The sequence below is a fragment of the Glycine soja genome, chromosome 2 (genome assembly GCF_004193775.1).
Source record: "Glycine soja cultivar W05 chromosome 2, ASM419377v2, whole genome shotgun sequence".
Lineage (NCBI taxonomy): Eukaryota > Viridiplantae > Streptophyta > Magnoliopsida > Fabales > Fabaceae > Glycine > Glycine soja.
In genome coordinates this window covers 1078711-1099327 of record NC_041003.1, presented here as the reverse complement: position 1 = coordinate 1099327, position 20617 = coordinate 1078711, and the positions used below count along the sequence as shown (strand labels likewise).

Below are 20617 nucleotides of genomic sequence, written 5' to 3'. Positions count from 1 at the left end.
ACAAAACGTTTTATTCGTCTAGTTCTTTTAACTGTACGGGTAAAAAATAGAAAACAAAAGATTTGGTAAGGCCATTTGTGTTGATACAAATTCGACTATGTATCATTGCAAGTATTCACTGAGCCTTAACCTGACGAAACAAACAAGAGGGTGTGTGTGGACACTTTGAAAAGGGGTGCACTAATTCTAATGCTCCTTTTTGTGACTAACAACAATTTGTTGCTTCTACTCTAACGATAATGTACGTGTTGTGGTTTGAACTGAAAAATAAACATAAAGGTGGAAGGGTGCAAGGGGAAGGCAAATTTATCAGAGGGGGTTAGTTTTACAAACTAATTTCGTATCTGAATCTGTTTGCAAAGTATTTTCATGGGAGGGGGGGGGGGGTCATTTTTTAAATGCATATCACCATGCATGCTGGCGAAACATGCATGGGAACGACGCGTGACATCCATTTCACCATTGGTATTTGCGGAATGACTTTGGATTTCACCAGTCAACTTGGTGACACACAGGGGCACTAGGCTAGGCCTCAGGTGGCAGGGGGTAGGCGCGCTTTTCAAGTGGCAGGTGCAAGTATGTATCGCCAGCCTGGTCAGCGAAACAGGTTGCATGTAGGTGTTGTCATTCCCACTGGCGAAACACCCTGTGTTGGGGTTATTTAGCGCCTTGTTTTGATGTTGTTGGGTGCTGAAAATTCTTGTGAGCTCCCTCCCCCGCTTTGCCTCTTGTTGCTTGTTGCTTGTTTTGCCAAAGCTGATTGTGAAATCTTTAAAAATATTTTTCAGCTTCCTCCTTAGGCTGCTGGAGGTCATTCTTGTGCTGGTTAAATACTTGTACGAGTTATTTAAATTTTTTTATTATAGACATGTATATATATTTATTATGCATGATAGCTGATTCATATTTGTCGTGCAAGTTGTATATGTACATAAAATAATGAAAGTGCTAATGGTTGATAATATAATTATAGAGAAAGTGTTGGTGCTGCTCTCACGCGTTTTATAGTGCTGGTGTTGCTCTTACCCATTCAAAATTATTACTTCAAATAAATAATATCATGCGAAAGATTGACAAACGTAGTGGAAAGGCTCAGAAATTTTATAGACTGTACTCAAAAAATTTTAAGAGCTCAAGAATTTCCAAATGCACACGAAAGGATGGCTGTTGTTTAAACACAGTAGTTGGAAAATTTTGAAAGGAAATAAACCCTAAATTGAAAGCTTAGAAATTCCAAATGGATCATGAAATGAATGGGTATTTAAAGGAAGGCTATTTTGCTAATGGAATTTGCGAAATATGCACAACCTATTTCGTCAAAGGCTCCTGCGAAATGCATGCAAAGCCTATTCGGCCAGCCCTTTCTGCGAAAAAACTCTAGCCTGCTTTGACCCTCTACACCTTTTACTCTGACCAGCCCTATGCACCTAAATCGCTGGTCAAAATAGCGAAACCATTGTACCAGCTATTTCACCATTCGTCCTGGCCGGACAAGCACCCTAGGCGTATATCGCTATTCAGCCTGGCGATATACGTTCATGTTACGTCAAAAAGTGACCCCTAAGAAAATATTTTGCAAATAGACCCAGATGGGGAATTAGTTTGTAAAACTAACCCCCTTTGGTAAATTTTGCGGCAAGGAGAATGGTTTAGTGCTGTATGACAATGTAATTAATTTACCCTACCCTGTCCTACATTTATTATGTCGCGGTTAATATTAACCGTTAAAATATTAATTTAGAAACTAGTATCCGTGGGATTTAAACCGTACGCCGCGCAGTGTTTTTTTAATTACACGATCCGAAAGCGTCGATCTCATTAATAAGCATTAAGTTTGTTAGATTATTAATAAGATTTGCATTTGTTCTTATTAAACAGACTTAATTTCATTTGTTATCTCAACTTTTTAATTTGACATATTTTAACTTTTAGGATGTGCTTGATTTAAAAGATAAAAATATAAGAATTTTTTTTTAATTAAAGTAGAGTGTAAAATGTGAGTCGCAAAAAAAAAATACAAATTTCTCAACAATGTTAATTATTTTCTCTTTATCAAACACACACGAATTTTATCCCAAGTCATTTATCTATTAATAAGCATAAAAATTGGGAGTTAAGTTTGCCAAAAAATTAATAAAAAATTAGGGGTAAAATTTACCAAAAAAAAGTTAGGGATAAAATTTATCAAAAAAAATATAAAAATTGGGGTAAAAATTATAATTATGTTGGAAGTAAAATTATAAGGGATAAAATCCTTTAAGTTTGTTAAAAGTTGAAAATAAATACGTTAAATTAATTTGTTTGAGATAAAATTCGCCAAAATTTCTTACTAATGTTTTGTGGTTGTTTGTGTGTTGAAAATGATGAAATCCATTTGGGATTATTTGAGAGATGACTTGGTTTCCAAAGTTTTTAAAACTTTGAAACTTTGGGAAGGAGAGGAACCTGTTTGCATACTGGTTTTACAAATAACACTGAGTGAATATGGAAATCGTTGAGCAGATTTGCAACAGAAAGTTAAGTGCTTTTTGTCACAAATTCACTGGTCGAAATTGTGTCCGTTGGGAATAATTGCAACAAAGAGTAAGCATTTTTTTAATCATAAATTCGTTGGGCTAAAATTTGGATGTGTTGGGTGAACTTCAGTTTTGCCAAGCGAATTTACCCCATAGATATTTCAAATTTATTGGGTGAACTTCAATTTAGCTGGGCGGATTTACCCTTGAGAATTGGTGTGTTTACAGCCTCAATTTTGTCGAGCAAACCTAGGATTCATTGGGCAAATTTTTTCTAACACCACCTTCTCATTTTGATATTCTAAGTGTTTTTCAAATGTTTATTATTGTATAATGAGAATGTATTGATGAGTTGTTGTGATATATGTAAATATGTACAATGGAGTTTGTGATTGAGATTCCTAGTTGTTAAAGGTCGTATGACGGGCCTAAATTCTGAGATATTTATTGATAGGTTTAATATGTTGTAACTAAAAATTATTATAAGGTGATGATTGGATGAGCATACTTGTTTAGTTTCATAAGAATAGGGATATAAGTTGGGGTTGTCTAGTGGGATCTCAACAGTGTCGAAGAGTCATCATAATGTTTTTTAGACCTAGGGAATATTCTGAGCGGGTGAATCTCACTAAAAATTAGGATTAATGCATGCCTTACCATGATAAGCTATAAGCTAATACCCACGACCATTTTATTCCAATAAAATCATTCATCTGGAGGATCAATCATAGTCTCCCCAAATGGATGGATATTATTTTATGTTAAGGAACATGCTTAGTTGATCGTTCAAAGTTAAAAATTTCCTTGAGTAAGAGTCTGCATAGTATTATGCATTATATATATAAATGTATGTGTGTGTAAATATATATATATATATATATATATATATATATATATATATATATATATATATATATATATATATATATATATATATATATATGCATGGTGATATGTGCTTTGACTTTAGTTAGCAATTATTTTGAAAAATGTTTCAATCTCTAATGTGTTTTGATTTGTTTTATCTTGTCAACTTTTAATTCACAATCTTGTAATTATATGCTTTGTTCTATTTAAATGAACTTACTCGTGTTTTTGTGTGATTGTGATGATTATGTTGTTACGCATAGGGGCAAGCGACAGAAATGTTCCTGAGGAGCATGTAACTCTTAGATGATACGAGCCTTACTTCAATGATGACCCAATAGTGAGAGATCTTTAGTGGACTTGGGTCGAGACCTAACCCTTGTCTTTTTTATTTTATTTTATATGTTTAGTTGTGGTCAACTTAGAAAGTAATTGTCTCACACTTTGGAATATTTATTTTATATGATGACACACTTAAACTTGTTTAACTTTGGTGGTGATTATGGGTTGTAGTGCTATAAGGAACAAAACTTGTTTATGGCACACTTAAACTTGTTTAACTTTTGTGGTGATTATGTGATTGTAGTGATATAAGGCACAAAACTTGTAAAAAAGTTATTCACTGGTTTCTTTTTTAAACCAAACACACTTTTTTGTAAAAGAATTTTCTCCATTCTAATTTTGAAGGACCAAACAAAAAGTCAAGGCAGGCCAAAAGACTACAAAAGCAAAGAAAGAGCAGCTGTGTCAGAGACTAACAATGCCTATTAAGAACTGTTACTCTGCAACTGCATTCAAATCGTGCAATTAATTTTAATCTCATTATTAATTTTTTTTTTAAGATGAACATGAAACTATAAATTTCAATCCAACTAACTCAAGCTATATCAATTTCCTTGATATTCAGAATACATAAACAAGCCATGAAGGGGAATTTTAAGGGAATAAATCACAACTGAATATGGTTTTCTCTCATCAAAGAAACTTCCAAACTGAAATTGAATGAATTGGGGTCCCCTTCCATCCAACTATTAGACACTTCCCGTTTCTATCCACAGTACAGAAATTCCCACACGCAAACTTTTTGGCAACCAAGTTAGCTTGGTACAAAGATGACTCGCTAAATGTAGTCTCCACCATTCTATACCTTGCAAAGAACCTTCTCCAAACATCTATCTTCACATTCCTAACCTTCCTTTCTCCATCTTCCATTGCAACAATGTTTCGTATCCCTTCAGATAATATTCCCTCAATTCTGATTCTGCATTCATGATCCTGCTTCATGCAGGTCCCAATGCAGTCAAAAAATGCTGCGTAGAAGAACAATGCCTCAATGAAGCGATTCACACAGGAGGGTGAATTATGCATTGCTTCCACCTCAAGAACTACCATTATACTTGGTCTGATTTTTCTCATCACCCGCATCAAGTGTTCCAAGGAATCAGAATCCGACACCATAGTCCTCAGCATATAAGGAGAATATACAGCTACAGCTTCATTATCTTCAATGCCAAATTGCTCTACCTTGATCTCTATGATGCTTGTGACAAAAACTACCTTATATTAAAAGGGAAAGTTTAAGGATTCAGCAAAATTTACTAACCCTTTCCCTGTCTCTTCTAGCTCGGTCTTGCCTTGAAGTCCAATGGCAGTTACCTTCAGAAGTTCAACTTGCTTTTCCTGTCTCTCAGCCAGTGCTTGCATCAAAGCCGTGCATTGCACCCCACATCCAATATCAAAGTTTATGAGATGAACTTTGGTTTTTGATGTTACATTTTCCACTATAGCTTGTACCCCAGAAAACTGCATCTCTTGATTGAAAGGAATTTTTTGATGGCATGTAACAGCCATGTTAGTATCCGATCTTAACTTCTCAAACATTTCCCTTTCACAATTTTTCTCACACTTGTTCAGTGTCACCTTTCCTCCAGTTTCTCTTCTGATTCTCTCTAGTAATGCTTGAGCGAAATGAAAGACAACTCTCTGAACGGCACCATCACCTGAAGAGTTCCACTGAAAATGGGAGGAGAGTAAAATGCTGGCACGTTCAAATTGTTGGCACCCTACCCTCTCAGCAGCTGCTAGAAGAAACTGAGCGAGTTCTATGTCTCTATTTTCTTCCTGGGATAAAACTCCAAGACCAAATCCATAAGGGTGCACGGGGATGCAAACATCATCACACAATTGTGTAGAGTGCTGAATGTACCTTGCTCCAGCCAATCTCATTATTTCTTCAGTTGACAACTTCTGAGGACCCACACAAGTTTGAACAGAACTATCGCTGATGTTTTGCTTCCCTAGCCTCTTGAACCTGCTTCCATAATTGCTCAAGAGCTCCAGTGATGCTAAAGAAGATGGCAGAACCTGTTTATTCTTCTTTGGTTCCTTAGTTTCTTGAAGAGGCTGCTTTGGTTGTTGAATAGGTTCAAAGTTGAACTCCTCGATCATCAAGGGATCAAAATTGAGATCATGTTGCTGCTTCTGGTTTTGCTCTGAAGTTGTAGGTAAATTATTTCTCCCTCTTAGTGACTCCATTGTTGAAGAGAAACCGTGTTCCCCTTGGAGTACAACATCCTCTCTTTGTATAGAGCCATAACCGCCCTGGAATTCGTTGAAATTGAAAGGCGTGGAGGAAAAAGGATCACTTCCCATGTCGTGTTGCAGCAGAAATCTAGGAGGGTATCAACAATTTTACCCTCGAGGCAATGAGCTTCTTTAGATAAATATCGACATTGGTGTGTTTGCATTGTCCTTATTCATGGTCCAAAAGGGATATTTAAACGTATAAATGCTTAAAGAAATTAACTACGTTATCTAGAACATGAAAGGAATCATGCAACTTTGATGGTGATATTTCGATGTTTTCATCAAGTGCAGCCGTCAGCCACAATTGGTTTGTCATTATTGAAACAAATATAAGGATCAATACAAACTATGCAGTATTAGCTCAAGTTTTTAATCCCATGCGTGTTCCTATGGAATAATAGCTCAAGTTTTTAATCCATTAATGTTCCGAAGAAGTTCAGCCAACGTGACGAAAGAGTTGAGGGAAAATGATGGATGGAGTTTTTTTAATAAGGGATTGGCGGTTTCCTGGAGAAGTCCCACGGTGCCAAACTGACTTTATCTTGCAGAAAATATGAGGAATATGCTATTGCCAATATATTTAACCTGCTAGCCTACTTAGAAAAGATGTTTAAATTAGGTGTAAATAGAAAGTGGGTAAGTGAATGAATACTTTACAAATTTGATTGTATTCTACCCAAACAACATTTAAATTGAAGGCAAATTAGAAAAGAAAAAAAATAACAAGGAAATTTACCTCTCCGCAATATAGAATTATGTCTAGGAGAGCCAATGACAATGACAAAAAATTAAACAAAACGGTGACAATAAATATGAAAAATAGTTACATTAGACGTGTGATTGTTTTGTATGAATCCAATAGTGTTGGCACCTTTTTGAAGGATGGAATTCATCTATTCCTTTTATGTGTCTCCTTTGCTGTCTTTATATGAAAACAACAGTATTTGTTCCACTTTTTTTTTTTTTTTACTCTAATAGAAAAATTACACTTCATAAAAAAGTTAACAAATAAAAGAGAAAATGACACTTTTTAAAAGAGAAGATTTTTCTATTGGAATGACAAAGAACAAAACAAGAACTAACATGGAATGTAATGGGGCTGCTATTCTCGCACTTTTTTTTCTCTTTTCACCCATTATTTTTATAAAAATTATACCAAATTACTATTTCATCCTCACCTTGATTTTCTCTTTCTCGTCAATATACAACATAAACATATTTCTGTTCTAAATCTTAGAACAATACACAACAAAAATATGTTTTTATTTTGTTTTAAATATCTTTTTAGTCATTGCAATATAATTTTTTTTATTTTTGTCGTTGTAAAATTATTATTATTTATTTATAATCCTTGCAAATTATGTTTATTTTGTTTTTCATCTTTAAAACACATTAGATAAAGTTTTTTCATTGTTCAAAGTGTTATTCAAAGTATTTTAAGAACGAAAAATAAAACAAACATAATTTACAAAGATTAAAAACAAAAAAAAAAGTAATTTTACGAGATGAAAAACAAAAAAAAAATATTCCAAAGACTAAAAAAGTATTTAAACTTTTATTTTAATGAATTTCAATACTTAACATAAACATGTTTTCATTATATTAGGAGTTGCGTCCTCTAGATATAACAAAAACATTTTTTCATTGTACATAATACATAATGGAAATATATTTCTATTGACTACATTGTACAATGCAAACACAGTTCAGCTAGGAGTTTTTTGGGAAAGAAAAATAAAAAAAATATATGGGTGAAAAAAGTAAAAGAATTGAGTGGGAATAGCATAGTGCACATATAATATCTGTTTTTCCATCTTTAGAAAAAAAACACCCATCACTAAATTTGTTGAATCTCGGTCCCACCTTTGTACCGAGCCCATCAATTAATATATCCCCTCCAAAAAAACTACAATATATTTCGTGAAGCTAACTGCGCTCAAATTAAAATTTCTCTCCAAAATATATAATAAAATAAAATCTCTTGTATTTCCGGTTAACGGCCTTTTAGTAATTTTAGTCTTATTTAATATTTGATGTGCATCAGATAAAGAAGAACTTGAAAAACATAAAAATAGGATAAATTTTAATTTTATTTAATATTTGTTACTCACCGGATAATATATTATATTATCATGTCTTATATTTGATACAAATTAAGTAACGATGACCAATAATGTTAATGGTGATGTTGACATCGATGTTAACGATAATAATGATAGTAATAACATAACTATAAATCAAATTATGAAAAAAATATTAGGACTAAAACATCAAGTGACAAGTAAAATCAACAACGGTTAACTTCTGCATATTTAGATAAAAATTTGTAAAAACAATACAAGTTTTACTTTTACACAATTAGCTTTTAGGCCAAACGTTAATGCATAAATATATTTTTAAGATAACTAAATATATCACCGAAACTGAATTACTCGTATGAAACACCTTAAACGGAAATAAACATAGCCTAAACGTATAGAGAGAGTAATAATCCGGAGTTTTGTAAATATGTCCAATTCTAATTATGGAGAGTTTGTACTTTACCCTTACCACTAGGAAATGGCAACATTTTGGACTTCTGAAAATAATTTTTATTAGCCGGTTTGGATGCATAATTCGGCGCGCTTATAACTTAATTAACAATATCATATTGATCTGTCGGAAGTCATGCCATCCAATAACACGCATTGGAATTAAAGAAGTAATTATAGACATGTTGAGCAATAATACCATCAATACAATATTGTAATAATGTCTCTGACCAAAGAAAATCGAAATAACAAAATGAGGGGAGAAAGGGAGCTGAATTAGAAAACCAAAAAAAAGAAGGAAAGTAGAGAATGGGTGAACTCTAATTACACCTTGTCATCGTTCTGACTCGATTCAACCTCTATTGTTGGCCTTGTTCTACATAGAGAAATCATGAAAATCCACATGAGACCCTTCACGATCCTGACCATCCCAATAGTGACAATGAGGTAATACAACCACCATCCAACAAAGTCACCAAGGCCCACATCCATTAGTTGCTCACTCTTCACTTGGGCCACAACCACCAAAGTCTCCACCTCCTCCCTCAGCCTCCACCACCACAGCGTGCCCAGGCCCGCAGCCTGGCCCACTCTCTCGACCCACCTCTCCCTTCGGGCACCACCGAACACCGTGTCATCCACCACGGGCCTCACCACCATCCTACACCAAACGTGGGTCGTCTCGTGCAGGCCCAACAGAAATATCATCCTGCTCAACAGGCTTCTCTCGGCCCCAAAACTTGACACGTCATCATCGTCGTAAAGCCCGGCCGCAATGCTTCCCTCAATGCCCAAACCAACGCAAACTTGAAAGGCGCATAGCAAAATCCACGCTGTGGAGATACGCGAGGACTTGGAGGGTAACTCGCTCAAGAGTGTGATTTTACCCATCAGCCCCTGGATCAGGGTCCCCACGCTCACAATGGACACGAGAAAATAAAGAATACATGGGTTGATATTGAGGGCAAGGTGGAAAAGATAGGGAAAGGGTTGTGAGGAATAATAAGTGAGGGCTTGAAGGTAGTATTGGGCACCGGAGAGAGTGGCTAAGAGTAAGAAAGACAAAGGGAGGAGGAGGCTGAGGATTGTGATGGTGAGGAGGTACAAGACCTCTCTTGGCCTCAACAACTCTCTGCATTTTTTCTTCCAATTACCCATTTCTTTACAACCACCAATCATCATCATCATAACAAACACTACTACACACTCTTAGCCTCTTTATTTGCAAGCCACGGGAAGTCCAACGTTAAGGTTCTCTTATGTTTGTGACTTAACAACCATTTTCTGGACGTGAAATTTATAAGTGGTTGCCACGTCCATATTCTTTACTTACTTGACATTTTATATATATAGGACATGGTCTACATATATATTTGGCCTAATTAATTAAATGTATAACTACATGAATTATATCTTTTGTGCATTGGTTTGGTGCAAATGGAATTATACTGCTTTGAATAATCGTGTTGTGTTTGGCTGCAAGTTTGACGCATCCAGTTGAGCCACTTTGAATTTTGGAGGACTCCTCTTGGCCAATTCCGTGGCTTTTCTTTCCTCTTCCTTGATGATCAAGCATAATTAAACTCCTTTCTCTGTATTTGGAATTGCTAAGATCACATGTAATGCCAAGATAAACATTGATTAGCAAAAATCATGCAAATCGGACAAATTATAAAACTGCCATCTGGCATGTAAGGTTCGATTGGCATTTATATATCCTTTTACTTAAAAACACACACATGAATGAGCCATCGATTTATCCAAATCTTATAAGCATCCCCTGCGATGGGAGCACTCATCCGCAAAAGTTATTATCCTTATCGTAGTTGGGTTGAATGATTCATCAATTTTGTTACATAAATAACCATTTGGCATTGCACATGTTTTTTTGTGTGTGTGTGTGTGAATGAAGTGTCTTTATAGGAATTGTATTATTGAGCATGTTTTTGTAATACTAAATAGTTATTAGATTCACTCAGATTTACTAATAGAATAATATAGCTATAATGTTATTAATTATAGGTCTTTTTTCCGGCATTCAATATGTACATTTGCATGACAAATTGTATCCTGTCTATTTATGTTGTCATACCATAAATTTTAATATTGGCTTTATTAGTATTGAAGATAGTAATGCGGTATCTTGTAGTCTCGAGTTTATCTGAAAATGATGGCTGTCGTCATATTGAACCGTACCTGAAGTTACCATAAACATTAATTAAGAACCAAATTCTATTTCTTTTGGCTTGAATTAGATAGTTGTAGTTGAAGTTGCTAAGTCTAATGGGATTCGGAATAGTATCTCATTTACATATTTAGTTGGAAGTAGGGATCTATACTCAGTGACACAGTTTAGGCCGTTCGGTAAACAGAGTCAAATATTTAAGTACTGAGCTACGCCAAATCCAACTCAACTCCTTTCTCCTTTACATTTCACCAAACAAAAAAGGTTACCTATAAATCAAACTTTATGTAAATAAATACCAATCTTTTTATGTTAATAGTTTATTATAATAATTGCAGTTGGTTATATTCCATTTAATATTTCGTAAAGGAAAAAGATTTACAATACTTCAAAATAATACTCAGATTGTATAAATTAGGAATCGATATAGATCAACTGATTTTGATCGCCATTAATTTTTTAAAAGGAAAAATCCTGTAATAAAATAAGGATCTCACCCATCCGAATAAAATACGCAAATCTGGCGAATTAAAAAAATATTGTAAATATGTACTTGTACCAACTTGATGGATTATGAAAGTTAGAACATAAAGATAAAAAAAAAAATCAATAATACAATTTGACTCAATCTAAATATAACCTTTTCAAACTACCGTCAAATTGAATTAGTGATTTTTTAAAACAAATTTTTATTTTTATTTTTGAGAATTAGAAATAATATTAAAAAATTTATAATAACATACGCATCCTAACTCGACCAAACTAAGCTATTTCTTGACGTTTTAAAACTTAAAACAAAAATTTCTTTTTATCATTAAAGATCAAAATAATATAAGGAGGTTTATAACAACTCACACATCTTTATTTAACCAACTGAACTATACGTTCTTCTGCTGTTAAAGTGAAACTAAACCAGCTAATGTAGTCTGATCAATTCATCAACGCTGCTGAGGGCGTTATATTTTCACCCGCTTTGCTAAGTTGAAAAGGGCTTTGTCTCCACAATAATGGTTGTCGCAATCCAGAGAGTTTAAAATTTATAAGTAAACTAACAATAAGGAGATTCGTATGGATTTTTTATTTTCCTCTGCTGCTTATAGTTGGTTTGACATTTTCTGGCAATTAACATTTGATAAGTAAGTTAAATGAAATATCTTTGAATAACAAAACAAACAACAAAATGGTCCACTAATAACTACAAATCTTAATTTCGGTGAAACTCTAATTCCACAAGACTCCCTATGAAAAGTGATATTTGCTCAAACTTTGTTATCACAATACAGATTTAACATAAGAGTATATAGACTATTTTTCTTAAAAAAATTATGACAACTCCAATCAATGTGTGAACAACTTATTTGTATAAAAATATGAGAAGGGTTTACACATGAAAGCAAAACTCAAGAAAGTGCTTATTATTGTTTAATAAAAATATAAAAGGAAATCAAATAAGGCTATCCTGTTAGTGTTAGGTTGGGTGATCTGGGCCACAGTAGATAAGAAACACATTCTCTCATCTCATCTGAACTGACTTAGATTCTATGCTATGCGTCCCAACATCCCTGTAATGCCAAATAATAACTCGAAAGATTTATTACCTAATTCACGAAACTTGTTGGACAATTGGTGGTATCATCAGAAAAGTGTCTTTTTTTTTTCCTTCAATTTTCCATAGTTAAATAAAATTATGAAAAAAATATCAATTAATGTATTTATGTACTACTTCTATTTTCCTATAAAAAGATAGGGGTTCATCAAATAATGGACAAGGTTGATAAACTAATCAAGAAAGAAAATGCGTTTGAGAATATGTGGGCGTCAGTGCGGATCCAGACCTCCTAAAAGCACGATGAGATAAAAAGGTAATGAAGGGGTGACTTTTACAAGCATACTTTTTCAAGCTTCATCCACCACAACCAAACATGCACTTTATAGGTCAACTACATTACACTAAGTTTGTTAAAGTGTTGCGATGCTTGTTAGCAATTTGCAAACAAGCTTCATGCTCCACCTAAGGCAGTACACACAGCACATCACCATTGGGTTCTATAGATAAAGATGCTTACAAGAACTCACTTCTCTAATGTAGACGATTGACTATTATCCTTGAAAAGTATTAAACAAAAAATACTAAGTCTTAGTATATAAGAGTGTCGATTGATTAAAAAAAATAATCAGCATAAAGAATCGTGTATACCTTAGACACGATTAGGGTTCTCCTTATATATAAAATTATAGATATACCTCAGTGACTCAACTTACAATAAATGTCTACTATCTTGCCGTTGACTTTCTTCCTTTGGTAATTTCTTTGTTGTTTTAATTCAATAATATTTTGAAATCATAAAAAATAGACTTACAAAGATGGTTCGTGCTACTTAAAAGAAAGAAATATATATTACAAGTACTGGCTTGAAAAAATTTCCTATAATTCGATAAGGGGAATTATTACATGTGGTAGCTGGTAGGTGCGCGTAACATACGTGCATAAACGATTCGTGAATCATTATTCAACAATGAGGAGATATATATATATATATATATACACACACACACACATTGATGCTTGATTGTTCTAGACGAAGGGCAGGCCCTGATAAATTTGCATAAGCTCGTGTATGGTTCCAGAATAATTAGTGAAAAATGATTTCAGAATAAACTCATTCTTAATTTTATGAAGAATGATAGTGTCGCACAAAAATATTTAAAAAGTATCATAATATCAAAGAAAAAAAGATCAAATTAAATTATAATTAAGCCAGCCCAGACCATTCGGACCGATAAGTTATTGGTAAACAAATAAAATGAAAGGAAATTTAGTTTTAAAGTACTTAAGCACAACTAAGAAAATAAAAAAAAAAGATCATAAGTTGTATAGCTAAATAAAAAAATAAGTACAAATATTTTTATTCTAAAATTAAAAAATATTTAGAATCTTAAGACTTTAAAAGATATTAATAATGGTATTGATGTGATTAAGATCAATAATAAATGTTATTTTTAACGCTTATCGTGCATGCAATTGTAACTGATGAAACTTGACGATGGAGAGTGTCTGTCAGCAGTAGGTGACTTTTTTTGAAGTCTCAACTACCAATGATTAATACAGATTTCAAAGAAGAATGTTGATAGTGAGAAAGAAGCAAAGGTGGAAAGTTCTTCTCGATATCTTGGGGTGGACACCGCGTTTCTTTTCGGTCACAAATATTTCTTAGTTCAATGATTTTGCTAAAACTCCAATTGTCACGTGCAGTGGATATGTCCAATTTATGTGAAACCCGGTATTAAGATTTCTTTTTCGGCTCAAAATGAATCAACACAATACAAGCACTTGGAATTGAGAAAATTCTGCACTTCGATAAAATCAAAAGTTCAAAAAGTGTACAAAATTTGATTCACACTATTTGACACGATATATTCCTAGTTCCAACAAATAATATATCAATAAATCACTACTAGCTAAAATTCAAAGTCAATGCTAACACTATCTGATATTAGTATCGTAAAGTTAACAAGAAATGCGGCCTATAGTTTCGTTATTTAAACAAAACAGTGAGTACATGTAACTAATCATTGTTGGTTCGTACCATTTTCACTACCTTGTGTAAAGCAAACATTTCTTTTTCAACAGTTAACACTATTGTCCCATTTGTAAAAAGAATGCTAGAAGGAAAAAGCAAATGCAGGATCCATTAAAGAACCTTCTGTCAGTATAAACTCTAAAGCAGTAAATAAATAGTATCAATTTCGCCTCATTTTTGGTACATGGACACAGATATCAACATCCGTAAAAAAAAATCAGTTGGACTCAGCAACCAAAAACATTTTACAGTCTAATACTGACTTTTTATACCTTGGAAATTCAAGTGCAACAATCTTATGCTCAAACACTAGCCCGATCTTTACCTTCTGCTGCAGCCTCTAATGGCTGGAGAGCTTTGAGAGGATTCATAATGACTCCATCTATGAGTCCATATTCCTTGGCTTCTTTTGCACTCATGAAAAAGTCACGGTCTGTATCCTGGTTGATCTTATCTAAACTTTGGCCGGTATGATAGGCGAGATATCCATTCAGATTTGCCTTGTGATGCAGCATTTCATTAGCCTGAGAATTTTGAAGTGCAATCAGTTTTCTTGAACAAGGACTATTATAACAGAATTATGAATTTATGATACTTGTACAAAAAAGTGATAAACCAATCCTTCGGTCTCCCTTGGTAAGGTCATGGACGGTGTCACTTATTGTAATGCTGTTCGTAATCAAAACTTTTGGACTGTCTGACTCGATCCAATCTAACCAAATGCTGGCTAAATCCAAATGTATAGTAGTAGGGAATGGAATATAATAGCAGGATAATATAGGAAATAAATCATAGGAATATTAAGAGTATGGAATAATATAATGTTTGGAATTTTGGATAGCAAATTCACTACGGGTATTTTTATACATAAATTTAGGTTATTAGGAAATTCACTAGATGATTAGGGCATTCATCTTGGTTTAAATTAACTAGTGAACATGAGGTTTAAATTAAGTGCTACCCTAAGATAGGCTTTAATTTTCTATGATACAAGTAAATAAAATTATAAATTTTATGAAGGGAACATGAGATTTATCCAATAAAAAATAAAAGGAGGAAACTGAGGCCCATGCCTGAATATCTATGTCAGTTTGCCCTCCTTGAGCACCACCAAGCGGTTGATGAATCATTATCCTTGAATTTGGCAAGCTGTATCTCTTTCCTTCAGAAGTGAAAGAGGAAGGGATATAAAGTTAGAAAGAAGCATTTTTCTTATTTTCGAGAGGTGAAAATGACATTCATCAACAAAGAAAGAGAGAGGGGATAGGGGGATGGATACACTGATTGCATGTTAAAAGAATACCTTTTGTCCCTGCACTCAGCAGAAAAGCTCCCATACTGCAGATTAAAAGGTCTACATAAGTACAAATGGAAAATAAAATTTCTTCAAACAGGAAAAAAAAATAACACCTGTAGTATACAATCAACTATAATAACTTTTCATTGACAAATTATCAATATAGATGAATATTTTTAATTCATGGAAGGTTAAGGATATTTTTCAAAGGCAAAACCTAATATTTTTAGTTCAAAAGTTAGTCAATACTTAATATTATCTTCAGCATTCATGCCAGTCCCATATTTCTCGATATGAAGGTAAAAGGAAAAAAAAAGGGGCAAATCACACAACTCCACTCCCCCTTTACTTTCTCAAATGGAAAAAGGCTATAACTCACCACATGATAATTACAAATGGAGTAGATTTTCTAAAATGAAATGCAGTAGACTTTAAATACATGGGAAGAAAGGTAAACTATTTGTTCTCAAGATTGACATTTGGCTACTCCTGAAGCTTGAGTGAACTCAATCAAAATATATCATTCACAGATGCAAGATGTTATCACAATGAAAAAAAGGTTAAGGGGTCAACCATCCAAAATAAAGAAATACCAATAAAAATGTTATCACATGTTATTAAACAACTAAAGTTTTATCCTGCTAGGTGAGGTTGGCTACATAGATTGCATGATGTCATTGGGCTTGGTTAAAGACTAAATTCTAAAGAATATTATTCATCATTAGATTCCTTTTAAGTTTTAACAATTTCCTCCAATCGCCTTTTTGGTTTTCCTCTCCCCCTTCTCACATGGCTAAAAAACATGTAATCTACTCTCCTCATTGGTGCTTCCAGTGACCTTCTTGGCACGTGTTCAATCCACTTCAATTGATATTTTGTCATCTTTTCCTTAATCAGTACCAAAGTATATAATCATTTGTATCTTATCCTTTCTTGTGTAGTCATATGTTCATCTTAACATTCAGTTACTCCATCCTTTTTTTTTTGTTGTCCTTTTAAACCACACCATTTACTACTACCACCATAGAATCACATAGTTATTAAAGAAATAACTATTTTTTAAAAAACAGAAAATAGATATGATACAGTGTGGAAGGGAAAATTTTAAGATAATTGATAATTAATCATCATAATTCTCCCAGTATTCAGCATAAATAAATAAATCAACATGTTCTGCTGGCTTACATCAAGAATCAAGATCAAGTTAGGATAAAACTTTTAGCTTTCTACTGGTGGTAACTTGTCAGCATTAAGGTAATATTGCCCAGAGAAAGAATAAAAAGGTTACCTAGCCGCTAATCCAACACAAACAGTAGACACATCAGGTCGGATATGCCTCATTGTATCAAATATTGCCATTCCTAAGGGGAAAAGAATAACAAAGAAAGCATTTTAATATTTGAGATACAATATATTTTCAGCCCATGTAGATGAATATAATATAATAATAAAAGACAATGCAAGATAGTTTTAACTAAAAAATTATTACCAGCTGTAACTGACCCTCCTGGAGAATTTACATACATGACAATATCCTGCCCAACATAATCAGAAAATTGGTAGTTGACTAAGTGCATGCACAAGAAAATTTTGAATTCATCACATGATACAAAAGATAAAAACAAAAAAACAAAAACCTCAATACTAATCATATCAAAATACAGAAATACTGAAATAAAAACATTTGGCATCATCTCTAGAAAAGCATAAGATCACTTTATATAGATAACGATATAAGAAGATAAATGGAACCATGAGTTTTCCATGACTAAAATCTAAGAACAAACCTTGTTAGGATCAACAGCATCAAGGTACAGGAGCTGAGCAACTATGATGTTTGCCATATCGTCATCAACTGCTCCACCACACCGAATTATTCTCTAAATACCAAAATGCATTATTAATACTAGAAAGATTAAACAGAAGCAGAATAATCAACATTAAGTAACAGCAAGAGGAAAATATTGCCTACATATTGAAAAAGCTGACTTATAACACTCTGGAAACGCTCGGCAACCATGGGGGGTGGCCCTTGCCCTTGTGCATAGGTAGGGAAATAAGGGGAAGATGGGACTTGCAAATCACTCCTTCAAGAACACTATCCAAGTCAATAAACAAGACTAAGCTACAAGATAAACAAATAACAAAATAAAATCTACCTTATAGACCAAATACCCGGACGTGAACTCCTCTCAGGTGTCCAAAATTCATCACCATACACTGCTTTCACAGCAGATTTTTTGTTAATCTTTCTATCTTCTACCGATTTCCTTAGGTTCCTGCAAATCAAAGCAAGGCTACATCCCCTTTATAGACATAAATATATCCAGCATAACAGAGAATATACTAGTCTCTTCCATGTTCAATTGCCATTTTTTTTTTAAAAAAAAGGAGAAATTTAAGTACTAATAAAAGGTGGATAATAGCATACCCTAGAATCTAGATTAATCATTTGGGCCAGGCTTAAGAATTAACAACTTCGAAATTATCATAACATTTTTATGAATCTATTTTTTTTTTCAATTCGAAGCATAACCTAAAAGTGACGCAAAAATCTCACTTTCACCCCTATCCATTAGCATAAAAAACTTAGGGTCATCTTCCACGAATCTGGCGACTTGAATTCTCTAAAATAAAATAAAAAAATCCAACACCAACAAGTCGAAAAGCCACAAACTCATGGATAATTCATCAAAATGTAAACTTTAAGGCAAATTCTAATTCAAATTCAGCTAAAATAAACACCGCAGTTGATGGGGTGCTATAAACAAATTAATAAAAAAAAGAAAATACCTGGAGAGAGCGGGGAAAGAAAGGTTGTTGGAGCGAGAAGAAGAAGAAGAAGAGGGGGTGGAGGTAAGAAGAAGAGGGTTGAACCTAAGAGAGGAAGAGGGAGTGAAAAGGGATGTGTGCGCCATTGTTAGTTAATTGGTGGATGAAAATGAAGCTGCAATGATATGATATCTATACTTCGTTTGATAATGGAGAAGAAGAACAAGAGCGAGCTGAGTTGAGTGTTGGGGCGAAACTTGTCGACAGTGAACTTAATTCAGTGCTTTTTGTTTGTGGGAAAGTCTCGAGCGATACGGCTAATAACCTTGTACCTATCAAGCAATCAAGCTCACATTTAAAAAAAAAAAAAAACATAAATCTCATTATACAAAAATATCTTATTCTTTTTTTTTCGTTTTCTTAAGATCTTTATTCTATTTGACAATATAATTTAGTAAGAAATAAATTAGGAATTTAAATTATTAAATAAAATACGTGTAAAATTATTTAGTAAAACTAGTTGAAAGTATTTAGTAAAATTAGTTAATGTGTAAAATTACATAGAAAGATATCTTTAATTATCTGGCCATAACATAAAATTTGGTAAATTTACGTTTCTTGAAATAATTATCACCTTTTTATATTTTTATTGATTTCAAATAATTTTCCATCTTGAAAATTAGAATAATATTTTTTATGCTTATTTTAAAACATTTTTGCTAAATGGAATGAGATAGTTTGAACGGATTAGTATCTTGAAAACTATATTGTATAGTTTTGATGATTTATATTATAAAGAGATGAAATTTGATGAGAGTACAAGTAAGGAGAAATGTTAAGATTTTTTTAACATAAGAAGGATAAAAGAATAACTATAATAAATAGAAAATGTAAAATTAAAAAGGAATCATAACTTATAAACTAGCGAAAAATACTTCTTCATCGTAAAGCTTTATACTATTTTACATTTAAAAAAATATAATATTCAAATGTGCACGAGTTAACCACAGCTATTAACAACTAATACATTGACCAAGAAATGGTAGGCATAATTGGTGGCAACTTGTGTGCCTAAATCAAGTTATTTAAAGTTTGAATTTTGATTGATCTTTGGATATAAAATAAATCATATTGATAGAAAAATACTTACTTTTTGTGTGCTTACAGAGTCCTCGATGGAGATTTGTCATCCGCTTTTGACATGAGATAACTTCGTACCAACATTGTGGTAAGGAAAAAATAATTAACATGCTATTGGTCTGAGTGATACTAATCTTGTTCAAACTTTGTAGATAGAAAAAATATGATTGAAAGTAAATACCTATTAATATTAAAGGTGACTCAAAACAAGTTTCTAGATTGTCAAAGACGGTGGACGTATCATTTGATAAAAGATAATTGCCCTTTAATTAACAATCTCATGCTAATTATAACACTCTCCCCCAAGTTGGGAGATAAATGTCCGTAACTCCCAACTTAAGAATGAGATCATAGAAATGTGAATGTGGCATAGCCTTCGTGAGGATATCGACTAACTGTTGTTGTGATGGAAACTATACAAGTAGGTTGAGAAAGTCAAAATTGACATATTGGCTAATGAAACAACAATTAATGTCAATATATTTGGTCCTTTCATTGGGTGTAGGATTAATGACTAGTTGTATAACAAACTTGTTGTCACAAAAGAACCAGGATAATTGGTAGTTGAAATTCAAATGACCTGAGCAATTATTGTAGTAAAGGGAGTACTTCACTGACTAGTAAGACATGCCAATGATATGTGCTCTACTTCTGCAGATGATTAAGCCATAGTAATTTTTTTTACTTAAAAGAAACTATGAAAGCACCAAGGAAAATGCAAAATCAATACTAGATTTTCCAATTACTTAACAGTTACCCCAATTAGCATCTACATAAATAGTGATTTGGTAGAGGAGTGAGTAGGATATAGGTTTCTTTGGCTAGGAGAAACCTTAAGGGGTGCTATAAAACACATTGAACAACTTGCAAGTGAAAAGTCCTTGAATTGCACATGAATTAACTTAGTTGCTGATAACATATGTGATGTCAGACCTTGAAATGGTGAGATACATCAATCTGCCAAGTAACTACAATACTAAGAAGGGTAAGATAGAACATTTCCATCAATGTCATTAAGTTTTGTATTACGATCCATTAGCAGAAGCAAAACATGTCTTTTAACAACTCAATATTGTATTTCCAATTTGGCAAAGGTGATTTCCTTTGTTGGACTCAATTATTTTTAGGCCAAGGAAAATTTG

At 33.2% G+C, this 20617-nt stretch overlaps 2 protein-coding genes and 1 pseudogene across 3 annotated transcripts; all 3 read right to left on the bottom strand.

The window, feature by feature from the left end:
- Nucleotides 1–4358: 4358 nt before the first annotated feature.
- LOC114369330 lies at nucleotides 4359–6035 on the bottom strand (annotated as a pseudogene).
- Nucleotides 6036–8662: 2627 nt separating this feature from the next.
- On the bottom strand, nucleotides 8663–9795 carry LOC114378389. Its single transcript, XM_028336982.1, has one exon. It carries the CDS (start codon nucleotides 9686–9688, stop codon nucleotides 8825–8827), a length of 864 nt encoding a protein of 287 aa, XP_028192783.1. The 5' UTR covers nucleotides 9689–9795; the 3' UTR covers nucleotides 8663–8824.
- Nucleotides 9796–14349: 4554 nt separating this feature from the next.
- Nucleotides 14350–18641, bottom strand: LOC114378382 (ATP-dependent Clp protease proteolytic subunit 5, chloroplastic-like). Of its 2 annotated transcripts, none has more exons than XM_028336969.1 (9): nucleotides 18357–18641; nucleotides 17723–17860; nucleotides 17536–17650; nucleotides 17351–17443; nucleotides 17053–17098; nucleotides 16852–16924; nucleotides 15570–15604; nucleotides 15340–15428; nucleotides 14350–14790 (listed from the first exon to the last, which is right to left on the bottom strand). In XM_028336969.1, the coding sequence occupies exons 1-9, from the start codon at nucleotides 18479–18481 to the stop codon at nucleotides 14569–14571; spliced, it is 936 nt and encodes a 311-aa protein (XP_028192770.1). In that variant the 5' UTR covers nucleotides 18482–18641; the 3' UTR covers nucleotides 14350–14568. The 2 variants fall into 2 exon arrangements, with proteins under 2 accessions (XP_028192770.1, XP_028192772.1); XM_028336971.1 differs by having other exon boundaries at nucleotides 17723–17842.
- Between the last annotated feature and the right edge of the window lie 1976 nt (nucleotides 18642–20617).